The 13019-nt window shown below is 46.9% G+C and overlaps 1 protein-coding gene across 1 annotated transcript in view; it reads right to left on the reverse strand.

Annotated features, from left to right (window-relative positions):
* Window positions 1-3848: 3848 nt before the first annotated feature.
* The window catches only part of MRPL2 (mitochondrial ribosomal protein L2), a 49790-nt gene continuing 40619 nt past the window's right edge, over window positions 3849-13019 (reverse strand). Inside the window, exon 7 of the mRNA XM_030195690.1 lies at window positions 3849-4182. Within this exon, the coding sequence (XP_030051550.1) occupies window positions 3970-4182 (213 nt within the window). The 3' untranslated portion in view covers window positions 3849-3969. The remainder of the gene's footprint in view (window positions 4183-13019) is intronic.

The raw sequence follows: 13019 nt of genomic DNA on the forward strand, positions 1-13019 counted from the left end.
CTTCCCTTGTGCCTTTTATAGGCATCTGGAAAAGATGCTCGCCAACTTCTTATGGAATTTTAGGTTGCCCAGAATCTCTCTGAGTAAGTTTACAGAGGAAATTAAATTTGCTGATGACACAAAGTTATTCAAAGTTGTTAAATCGCGACAGGATTGTGAAAAATTACAAGAGCACCTTACGAGACTGGGAGACTGGGCGGCTAAATGGCAGATGACGTTTAATGTGAGCAAGTGCAAGGTGATGCATGTGGGAAAAAAGAACCTGAATTATAGCTACGTCATGCAAGGTTCCACGTTAGGAGTTACGGACCAAGAAAGGGATCTGGGTGTCGTCATCGATAATACGCTGAAACCTTCTGCTCAGTGTGCTGCTGCGGCTAGGAAAGCGAATAGAATGTTGGGTATTATTAGGAAAGGTATGGAAAACAGGTGTGAGGATGTTATAATGCCGTTGTATCGCTCCATGGTGCGACCGCACCTTGAGTATTGTGTTCAGTTCTGGTCGCCGCATCTCAAGAAAGATATAGTAGAATTGGAAAAGGTGCAGCGAAGGGCGACTAAAATGATAGCGGGGATGGGACGACTTCCCTATGAAGAAAGATTAAGGAGGTTAGGGTTATTCAGCTTGGAGAAGAGACAGCTGAGGGGAGACATGATAGAGGTATATAAAATAATGAGTGGAGTGGAACAGGTGGATGTGAAGCGTCTGTTCACGCTTTCCAAAAATACTAGGACTAGGGGGCATGCGATGAAACTACAGTGTAGTAAATTTAAAACAAATCGGAGAAAATGTTTCTTCACCCAACGTATAATTAAACTCTGGAATTTGTTGCTGGAAAAAGTTGTGAAGGCGGTTAGCTTAGCAGAGTTTAAAAAGGGGTTGGATGGTTTCCTAAAGGACAAGTCCATAAACCGCTACTAAATGGACTTGGGAAAAATCCACAATTCCGGAAATAACATGTATAGAATGTTTGTACGTTGGGAAGCTTGCCAGGTGCCCTTGGCTTGGATTGGCTGCTGTCGTGGACAGGATGCTGGGCTTGATGGACCCTTGGTCTTTTCCCAGTATGGCATTACTTATGTACTTATAAGCTTCCAAAAAGGCATGGGGGTGTGAAATTTCCTGATCTCCTGCTTTATCACAAAGCTTTCATTATGCGGCAGGGTATGGAATGGATCGCTCCTGTAAATGTTACCTCCCCGCCCAGATGGTTCACCTTTGAACAAGCCCTTATCAACCCGTTGGAGCATTCCCATATAATTGGCATGCGCCTTACCAAAAGCATTGTTTCTAATCAGACAATTAACACTACATATAAATTAATGGTTTCCTTAGATAAATCGATGGATATCCCTTGGTCTGACATGCCTCTCACCTCTATATGGAATAACCCTAACTTTAAAATTGGCAATAAGCAAGTTTCGTGGGCTCAATGGCAGCGTATAGGAATTTGGTCCTTAAAAGATATGAGCCACATGAGTGGACAGACATGGAAAACTTTCTCAGAGCTGAAAACAGAATTTGCACTATCAGACACCCAATTTTACCAATGGTTCCAGGTTAGCTCCATGTTAAAAAAGAAATTTAAAGGTAGGTTACAAACACAGTTCCTGACCCAACCCCCCGAGCTTATAAAGTTTAATTTGAAGCTTCAGCATACTGGTAACGCTGCTTCCCACATTTACAAATACCATCTCAGCAAATCCTGCACTAAATGTACAGGGTTATGTAGATGTTGGGAGGAAGACATACAACATCCTATATCCGATAAACTATGGGAACGACTTTGGAAGTCCCTCTTCAGATGCTCTAACTCTTCTACTACTACAGTCTTCTCTTTGGACGCCACATAAGTTGCATGTTATTTCTCCCTCTCATCCTAGTGCATGCTGGTCTTGCCACTCTCAAGTGGGTAATATAAAGCATCTTATATTTGACTGACTGTGCCTTCGTAAATACTGGCTAGAAATATGGTCACAACTGGTAGACATCTTCCACTTTCCTGGCTCAATCACTTATAAATTTGTGATTCTTCGGGATCAGTGTTATAGAGGTTTGCTCATAGTGAAGGGTCTCTTGTTAGCACCATGGTATCTTTAGCATTGAAGGTAATTTTCTTGATTGGAAATCCTTGCACCAAGTCACCTACCAGGAATGGTGGAACTTAGTGTTCCAAATCAACAAATACGAATCACACCTTGCAAAGACATCTTCTCGCTTTGCTGCATATCAGGAGAAATGGCTACCACTTGTATCATAAGCACTCAATTAGATGTATTTTATGGCCTATGCATGTTTTATACTTTGATCTGTACACTCCAGCCCCCCCCCCTCCTTTTCTTCTCTTTTCTGCCTCTCTCTTTTCTTCACTTAATTTTAAGCCTAGATATGGATAGCTACTTCTTACATGTGAGCTCCGGTATTGCCATACTTTGTAAAATGTTCCTTGTTATGTTGTCAGCTCTTGATTGTATTTGTATCGAAAATCAATAAAAGAAATTAAACTAATTAAAAAAAAAAAGGTACAGAGAAGGGCGATGAAAATGATAAAGGGCACGGGAAGACTTCCCTATGAGGAAAGGCTAAACCGGCTAGGGCTCTTCAACTTGGAGAAAAGACGGCTGAGGGGAGATATGATAGAGGTTTATAAAATAATGAGTGGAGTAGATCGGGTAGATGTGAATTGCTTCTTTACTCTTTCCAAAAATACTAAGACTAGCGGGAATACAATTAAACTACTAAGTAGTAAATATAAAATAAACCAGGGAAAATATTTCTTCACTCAACGTGTAATTAAACTCTGGAATTTGTTGCCAAAGAATGCAGTAAAAGCAGTTAGCTTAGCAGGGTTTAAAAGGGTTTGGAGAATTTCCTAAAAGAAAAGTCCATAAGCCATTATTAAGATAGACTTGAGAAAATCCACTGTTTATTTCTGGGATAAGAAGCATAAAATCTGTTTCATTCTTTTGGTATCTTGCTAAGTACTTGTGACCAGCATTTGCCACTGTTAGAAACAGGATACTTGGTCTATCCCAGTATGGTGATGCTTATGTTGTCAAGAGACACCTACTGTTCCCGATGATAACTCACCTTGAGCACAAGCTTTGGCAAGTAATTAAAGCCAAAATCTAATTCAAGTACCTGAAGAGCATGCTGTATTATTCTGCCATTTCTTGTTAATAGACCAGCTATATATCTCACACATCACATGTATCAACTCAAAATCACAGAGGAGAGACCAGATTTACAGTTAACTAATGTAAATCTTTCTCACTATTTGCAGGAAGTTTTGGAGCAGTATGAAATAAGGTTCGAACCACAAGGGAGTCAGGTAAAAAAAACCCCAAACAGTCCTGGATCTATAAAGCACAATACCAAAAACGTGGCAAATCTGTCTAACATGAAAAGTAGACGTTTTATTTTTGATATAATGAAACAGGACATGCAACAGACCCCCCCACCCACATCACCTCCAAAACTCATTTAAACAGGGTGTGTGTGTGTGTGTGTGTGTGTCTGTCTTGAGTTAGACAAAAATACTGTAGTTTCTTTACAAACTTTTCTATAAAGATTCACAAATTATTAGTGGAAACAGAACATTTCCACATATTTATTAATATTCATTCTCAGCCTTCAACAGCAGAGCAAGTTCCCAAACTGACTGTCCCCATGTCTCCAGAATATGTAGAGAATGAGGGATTCTTCTGAAATCTAAGAGCCTTACAGACACATCCCATCTTACTCTTCTTTCCAGAAGATTTAAAGACAGCCACATCTATTTAGTAGAGTTTGTAATATTTAATAAAATCCAAACCAATGGTTTGATGATGCCCTTGGACAAATCCCAAGAGTGATTAACACTTTAACAGCACAGATTTGTCAAGTCCCAGATCTGATAAACAGCAGCATGGTGAAGAGACCAGGTGTCTCTCAAGAAGGGAGCACTGTCTTTGTCTCGTCCCTCTAGTTCAGACAGTCGCTGTCACAGGGGGCAGATTTACATAGCTCTTCATAGGAGGCAGTGGCTTGATCTTTCGCCCTGCCCAGCCTCCTTTTCTGTGCCACTTCCCACTGGATGGGCGTATCCCCAGCCAGCGATTCCTGCCAGCTTTGCCAATGATACGCTTGTTGTGATCAATATTTGAAACTCGGCCCACAGTAGCTGTACAGGTCTCCAGCACCTAATGAGAGAGAAAGCTTTTAGAAACACAGTCCTCCTATACAAAACATGCAAGTGTCGTGGACAGGATGCTGGGCTCGATGGACCCTTGGTCTTTTCCCAGTGTGGCATTACTTAGGCTCTATTCTGTTACAGCCTCTGGGCACCCAGGTAAGGTTAGTAGTGTTTGACAAAGCCCAACAAAGCATGAGTGAGACACAGGAAATAGACTGAGGAATTATATGCACATTGAGAACACGTGTGGAAGGATTGAGTCTGCAAACTCATAAGTACATAAGTCAGCATTTACACACCACTCATGTTCTCTTTACACCTCCCATAGACAGACAAAAGAATAGCCATATTGGGTCATACTGGACGAATCAGTCCATCTAGCCCAATATCCTGCTTCCAACAATGGCCAATCCAGGTCACAAGTACCTGGAAAAATCCCAAAGAGTAGCAAGATTCTATGCTGCCGGTCCCAGGGTAAACAGTGGCTTCCCCATGTCTATCTCAGACTTTTCCTCCATGAACTTGTACAAACCTTTTTTAAACCTAGATACACTTACTGCTGTACCACATCCTCCGGCAATGAGTTCCACAGCTTAACTATTCTTTGAGTGAAAAAATATGTCCTCCTGTTTGTTTTAAAAGTATTTGTACTTTTTCAAAGAGTAAAAAAAAAAAAAAAAAAAATCGATTCACTTTTACTCGTTCTATTCCACTCAGGATTTGGAGACCTCAATCATATCCCTCCTCATTAGTCTCTTTTCCAAGCTGAAGAGCCCAAACTTCTTTAGCCTTTCCTTATACAAGAGGAGCTCCATCCCCTTTATCATTTTGGTCACTCTTCTTTGAACCTTGTCTAATTCCGCTATATCTTTTTTGAGATAAGGCAACCAGAACTGAACGCAATACTCAAGGTGAGATCACACCATGGAGCAATACAGAGGCTTTATAGTATTCTTGGTCTTATTTACCATCCCTTTCTTAATAATTCCTAGCATCCTGTTTGCTTTTTAGGCCACACTTAAGAGCATAACCAAGTTAAAGTGTGGGTCCATTCATGCTCCGCCTCATGCACACCCTCTTGCACTTATACATTATATCACCTAGATGATAAGCCTAATTTAACCACCATATGGGACATAACTGCATCTATCGACACAATTTTGTGTGATAAATTATAGAATGAGAGGGAGTATTTAAGCAATGCAGCCTCCTATGACACTAATTATTAATCTCCTTCAGAAATTCAGTGCTTATCCCATGCTTTCTTGAATTTGGATACAGTTCATGTCTCCACCACCTCTACTGCCCTCATTCTATGACACCTCATTCCTCAGCTTCCTTTCCATTGAGAGAGTCCTGCTTCCTATGCAGCTATACCTTGGAGATACCATATTTTCCTTATCCTGACTTTCCTTTTTAAGTCTGTTCTCGTATGCATTAAAGTGATGACCACTGACCAATTTTAGTAGCCGCACTGGACTGACTCCATCCTGTTTATATCTTTTTAAAGGTGTAATCTCCAGAACGGTAGAAGTGTAAGCTACTATCGTACCTTACACTTCTACTTGATGGGTGCTTTTCTTTATGGGTTGACAGAATTCCCAGCTAATAAAGATGAAAGCAGAGCTGCTCTAGAGTCAGCCATATCGTCAACATGAACATTAAAGTCTCTGAAAACCATAACTTCCATCTACTCCATCTTAGGTATTACATCCATTAGATGACAAAACAAAATACCCCCCTCCCACACTACTCCCTCCACTACCTTTGCCACCTCCCAGTCAACCAGTTACTAACCCCCAGTCAGAGTAACTGTAGGATCCATATTAACCGCTTTCAGTTTATAAGTCACCTATATGGAACCATGTCCAAAGCCTTGTTAAAACTGAAGTTTGCCACATCTACCTATCGATCAGTCTTCCATCATCCAACCTACATCTGGTAAAACATTGTTGCTTTGGTTTCTGTAATCCACTGGACTCCAGAAACTGTACTAGTCTCTCAACAATAATTCTCTTAAATTTACTAAACCCAGAGGTCAAACTAACTGGCCTATAGTTCCAGCTAGAGAATGTCATGGGGACGGGGACAAATTTTGTCCCTGTGTCATTTTCTACTTTGAAGAACTGGACTGTTTATGTTTAAGTGATGCAGGCGATATTTTGATTGTTTGGAAAAACAAGCAAACATGATGGTCACAACTAGCAAAATTTGCATGAGGGATCCTGTACATCCTGCTACCAGCACATCTTTTAAGAAGACATCTTCTATTGCAGGAACGACTGTGGAAGACAGGAGAGCTAGACTGAATCCTGAGATTGTTGATGACTTCTTATTCATCCACAGATTAAAAAATCATAACAGTGCTTCATAGGGCATATTTCTCCCCTCTAGGGTTGCATTTTGAACCCCTGCACATTAGAATTCCTTGGGGTAGCAGAAATCAGCTGCTGTTGGGATTGGAAGCATGGAGGGTGGTGGTGAAGAGGGTTATTAAAGCTGCTCATTGTTATTATTGTTTTCTATTTGTAATTTATACACAACAGTTGAACAGTATATTGTTCCTTTTTATACTTTAATAAAAAGATTTAAATATAAAATCATAAGTGTTTGAGGCTTCTGCAGATAAGGACAGAGCCCACAGAGATGGGGATGGAAACAGGGCCTGTGAGGATGGGGTGAGAACGGAGTCAGAGCCCATGGGGACTGGGACAAACTTTGTCCCCGTGTCATTCTCTAGCTGCAGCCTGGTCCTCGTTTAAGCTTTTGTAAAAAGAGGAACCACACCTGCCCTTCTGCAGTCAGAAACACTCCCAGCCCTATCAGACAGTGGAACCACCAGGGCTTCCTTCTCAGATGCATCCCATCCAGCTCCACTGTCACGAACAGTCTTCTGAAAAGCAGCTGTTTTATCTGTCTCTTACAGGTCTATTCTAAAAAAATTCATTAAGCAATTAAACTTTCTTTTTCTTTTTTTTGGATGCTATATATTCCTCCTTCACCTTTGATTTCCAGAATGCCACTTTTCTGTCACTAACATACCTTAAAGGAAACAGTCTTACTTGTAAGTTTAATGTCTTGGCTATTTTCCATTTGCATTTCTGCTTTCCTACTTTCCCAGTTTCTCTTACTCTATCCAGATATTGTCGCTTGTCTTCCTCTTCCTGCGATCTCTTCTAGTTTTAGAATAAGTACCTCCCCCCTCGCCTTTTTGACTACTTCTTTCAAAAATTGTAGCACCTCTTCATCTCACTTTTATTTACTTTCCTAACAAATAAGTCTGAAGGGAGATATTGTAAGGGGAACAGTATTGCCCAGTGATTTTTCACTTGTCATAGATGATCCCATCCAGCTAAGAACCAAGGTAATAAGGGATTTCTATTTAGCCAGTTAGCAGGTACAAGGCAGTTTAGAAGCTTACAATGTTATATTATCTTATATAATAATTCTCACCACCAGCGTTCTAAAGTAGCTGCCTGTGTCCGTGGCTCCTGGAGTTGCTGAGCTAGGCTCCGTAGCAAGGCTGACGTCACTCAAAGCTGATTCCCAGGCAGGGGGAGGAGTAGGGAAACACGCGCAGCAACTTGCTCTGCGTGTTTCCCTACTCCTCCCCCTGCCTGGGAATCACCTGTGAGTGCGCTGCATCACCCAACCCCCCCCCCCCCCCCGAAACACATCAACCCCCTCGCCACCCGTACCTGCCACTGGTAACGCTGTCTGGCCGCTGCTGCTTCTCCTGTTGAGCAGCAGTGGCCGCTACAAAAAGAAAAAAAGCAATAAATGTGTTAAAACCTGAAACGCGGCACCGTAGACAGCCATCAGGCATTGGCTGTCGGCTCTGCAGCCGCTCCTCCTCTCGCCTCTCACTTTGCTGCACTCCTCCAGGGTCTTTCTCCAGGGGCAGTGACGTGGAGGTGAGAGGAGGAGCGGCTGCAGAGCCGACAGCCAATGCCTGATGGCTGTCTACGGTGCCGCGTTTCAGGTTTTAACACATTTATTGCTTTTTTTTATTTTTGTAGCAGCCGCTGCTGCTCAACAGGAGAATCAGCAGTAGCCACACAGCGTTACCAGTGGCAGCTGCGGGTGGCGAGGGGGTTTGATGCGCGGGGGGGGGGGGGGGGGGCTGGACATGGGTGGCTGGAGGGGGGAAGGGGGAGGGGAGGGTCGCTGGACATGGATGGCTTGGGGGGGGCAGGGGAGATTGAGGTGGGGAGAGGGAGGTGGGGAGAGGGGCACACATTCACTGTCTTTCACATACACTCTCTCTGACACACTTTCTATCACACTCTTTCTCTCTGTCACACACACAGAGTCTCAAACACACAGACACTCTGTCTCTCACACACTCTCTCACACACACACACACTCTGTCTCTCTCTCTCTGATACACACACTCCATCTCTCACACACACTCTCTCTCTCAAACATACACACTCCGAGGAAAACCTTGCTAGCACCCGTTTCATTTCTGTCAGAAAGGTAAAATTATGTATCATACCTGATAATTTTCTTTCCATTAATCATAGCTGATCAATCCATAGACTGGTGGGTTGTGTCCATCTACCAGCAGGTGGAGATAGAGAGCAAACTTTTGCCTCCCTATATGTGATCATGTGCTGCCGGAAACTCCTCAGTATGTCGATATCAAAGCTCCATCCGCAGGACTCAGCACTTAGAGAATTACACCCACGAAGGGACACTCTGCCCAGCTCACCACCGCCGAAACGGGGGAGGGGAATTAACCCAGCTCATCCCCACACAAGTGGGGGAGGGGAATCCGTCCAGCTCATCCCCGCGGAGCGGGGGAGGGACACCACACCCGCCGATGCGGAGGGATCTGGCTTATCCTGCAACCGCAACCGCGGGAGGAGCTGACTGACCCTAACACCGCCGAAGCGGGAGGGGTACAAAGCTGCCCTACAGCCGCATGAAGCGGGAGGGAGTGCCGGCAGAATTTAAATCTCAATCCAGCCCCGTAAAACAGAGGGGAGAGGAATGCAGCAGCTCACTGTAACACAAACTCGTCTCAACTCTTGAAGAATCCAAGTGAAAAAACTTGAACACGAAGTCTTTCTGAAGTAACTGAAGACTAAACTTGAACCTGAAATGCAACCAGAATAAAAACAGTACAGATATCTGGGAGGGGCTATGGATTGATCAGCTATGATTAATGGAAAGAAAATTATCAGGTATGATACATAATTTTACCTTCCATATCATCAAGCTGATCAATCCATAGACTGGTGGGATGTACCGAAGCAGTACTCACCCAGGGCGGGACATTGAAATCCCTGACCTCAACACTGAAGCTCCAAACCGGGCCTCCGCCCGTGCAGCCACAGTCAAGCGGTAATGCTTGGAGAATGTATGAGCCGAAGCCCAAGTTGCCGCCTTGCATATCTCTTCCAAGGAGACGGACCCGGCCTCTGCCATCGAGGCCGCCTGAGCTCTAGTGGAGTGAGCCTTCAGCTGGACAGGCGGCCCCTTCCCCGCGGCCACATAAGCCGCTGCAATGGCTTCCTTGACCCATCTTGCCACTGTAGGCTTAGCAGCCTGCAGACCCTTACGAGGACCTGCAAACAGGACAAACAGATGATCCGATTTCCGGAACTCATTGGTCACTTCCAAGTATCTGATGATGACTCGTCTCACATCTAGATATTTAAGAGCAGAGTACTCCTCTGGGTAGTCCTCCCTACGAAAGGAAGGGAGACAGAGCTGCTGATTCACATGGAAGCGAGAAACAATCTTGGGCAGGAAGGAAGGCACTGTGCGAATAGTCACTCCTGCCTCAGTGAACTGCAGAAAGGGCTCTCGACATGAGAGCGCCTGGAGCTCGGAAACTCTTCTGGCTGAAGTGATAGCCACCAAAAAGACTGCTTTCAATGTCAGGTCTTTCAGAGATGCCCTCGACAAGGGTTCAAAAGGCAGCTTCTGCAATGCTCTTAGCACCAGGTTGAGATTCCACGCAGGCACCACTGAGTGCAGAGGAGGGCGCAGGTGATTAACTCCCTTGAGAAAGCGCACCACATCTGGCTGCGAAGCCAGGGAAGCACCCTTCAGGCGGCCCCTGAAGCAAGCCAGAGCCGCTACCTGGACTTTAAGGGAACTGAGCGACAGGCCTTTCTCCAGACCTTCTTGCAGGAACGCCAACACTGAAGAAATTGGAGCAGTGAAGGGAGAAAGTGAGCCTGCTTCACACCACGCTGCAAATATACGCCAAACCCTGGCGTAAGCAGTAGAAGTAGAGCGCTTCCTCGCTCTCAGCATAGTGGCGATGACCTTGTCTGAGAAGCCCTTCTTTCTCAGACGCTGCCGCTCAATAGCCAGGCCGTAAGACCAAAGGGGGAGGGATCCTCCATCACCACGGGACCCTGATGTAACAGGCCCTGCTCCACTGGCAGCCGCAGAGGATCGTCGACTGATAGCCTGATCAAGTCCGCATACCAGGGACGTCTGGGCCAATCCGGACCCACCAGGATTACCCTGCCGGGATGCTTTGCCACCCGGTCTAGCACCCTGCCCAACATGGGCCAGGGCGGGAACACATAGAGGAGCTCTTGTGTCGGCCACTGTTGGAGAAGAGCATCTACTCCCAGGGATCGAGGGTCCCGTCCTCTGCTGAAAAAGCGCGGCACTTGGCAATTGGCCGATGACGCCATCAGATCTAGGCTCGGCTGGCCCCAGCGCTTCGTGATGTCCAAGAACGCCTGAGCAGATAGCTGCCACTCTCCGGGCTCCAAGGTATGGCGACTGAGAAAGTCCGCCTTGACATTCATGACTCCGGCAATGTGGGCCGCTGACAGCTGCTCCAGGTTCGCTTCTGCCCACTGGCATAGATTCATAGCCTCCTTGGCTAGAGGGGCGCTCTTGGTACCTCCCTGGCGGTTGACATAGGCCACAGCCGTGGCATTGTCCGACAGGACCCGTACCGGCTTCAACACCAGTACCGGGATGAACTCCAAAAGCGCCAACCGAATGGCTCTGAGTTCCAGGAGGTTGATAGACCACTTTGCCTCTGCAGGAGACCAAAGCCCCTGCGCTGTCCTTCCCAAGCAGTGGGCTCCCCAGCCCGACAAAGAGGCGTCCGTCGTGACGACAATCCACTCCGGGGTCACCAGAGGCATTCCCGCAGACAACTTGTCTGTCTGCATCCACCAGCTCAGCGCCTTGCGCACTGCTGGGTCCAAGGGAAGGCGCACAGCATAATCCTCCGACATCGGAGTCCAGCGCTGCAGCAGAGATTGTTGTAGTGGTCTCATATGAGCCCTGGCCCAGGGCACTACTTCCATCGTGGCCGTCATAGAGCCCAACAGCTGCACATAGTCCCAAGCCCGAAGAGGAGAGGCTACCAGGAACTGGTCCACCTGAGCCTGAAGCTTGACAATCCGATTGTCTGGCAGGAACACTCTGCCCACTTGGGTGTCGAATCGAACTCCCAGATACTCCAGGGACTGAGTCGGGCGCAGCTGGCTTTTCTCCCAGTTGATGATCCATCCCAGGGAGCTCAAAAGAGCAACTACCCGGTCCACAGCTTTGCCGCACTCTGCATAAGAGGGGGCTCGGATCAACCAGTCGTCCAGATAAGGATGGACTTGTACTCCTTCCTTTCGCAGGAAGGCTGCGATGACCACCATTACTTTGGAAAAGGTCCGCGGAGCAGTAGCCAACCCGAACAGGAGGGCTCTGAACTGGAAGTGTCGGCCCAGGACTGCAAAACGCAGAAAGCGTTGATGAGGAGGCCAGATGGGAATATGCAAGTACGCTTCCTTGATGTCCAAGGATGCCAGGTACTCCCCTGCCTTCACTGCCGCTATAACACAGCGGAGAGTCTCCATGCGAAAGTGCCGCACTTTCAAGGCCCGATTGACCCCTTTGAGGTCGAGGATAGGCCGGACAGAACCTCCTTTCTTTGGTACCACAAAGTAAATGGAGTAACGCCCCTTGCCAAGCTGACTTTCTGGCACCGGAACGACCGCACCCAGGCGGATCAGATTGTCCAAGGTCTGCTGCACTGCCACAGCTTTGACCGGAGACTTGCAGGGAGAGAGAACAAACCCGTCTCTTAAGGGTCGGCAGAACTCTAGCTTGTAGCCGTCTTTGATGACTTCCAGCACCCAAGCGTCTGAAGTTATTGTGGTCCACTCGCCCAGAAACGAGGACAGCCGTCCTCCAATCTGCACTGGGGCGTGGACCAAGGCCCCGTCATTGGGTACGAGACCCTGGGGGAGGACCGGAGGGAGCACCTCCGGGACGGCGGTCTCTGCGAAAGGAATGCTGCTTGGGGGAGAAATTCCTCTTAAAGGAAGAGGGGGCAGAGGAACCCGACTTGCCCGGGCGGTACCGACGGGCTTCCTGAAACCGTCTTCTGGAGGTACCGGGACGAGTACTAGCCCGAGCCCTGACCTCTGGTAACTTCTTGCCCTTAGACGTGCCGAGATCGGTCACGATTTTGTCCAGCTCGACCCCAAAGAGCAGCTTGCCTTTGAAAGGCAATCTAGCCAGGCGGGATTTAGAGGCGTGGTCAGCAGACCAATGTTTCAGCCAAAGCCACCGCCGCGCAGAGATTGTCTGAGCCATGCCTTTAGCTGAGGCCCTCAAGACATCATACAGCAAGTCTGCCAAATAGGCTAAGCCCGATTCCAGGGCCGGCCAATCAGCCCGCAAGGAATGATCCGAGGGGGAAGCCCGCTGCACCATAGTCAGGCACGCCCTGGCCACATAGGAGCCGCAAACTGAGGCCTGCAAACTTAAAGCAGCCGCCTTGAAGGACGACCTTAAGGCCGCCTCCAATCTTCTGTCTTGGGCGTCCTTTAGGGCCGTGCCACCTTCCACCGGCAACGC

The sequence above is a fragment of the Microcaecilia unicolor genome, chromosome 3 (genome assembly GCF_901765095.1).
Source record: "Microcaecilia unicolor chromosome 3, aMicUni1.1, whole genome shotgun sequence".
Classification (NCBI taxonomy): Eukaryota; Metazoa; Chordata; class Amphibia; order Gymnophiona; family Siphonopidae; genus Microcaecilia; species Microcaecilia unicolor.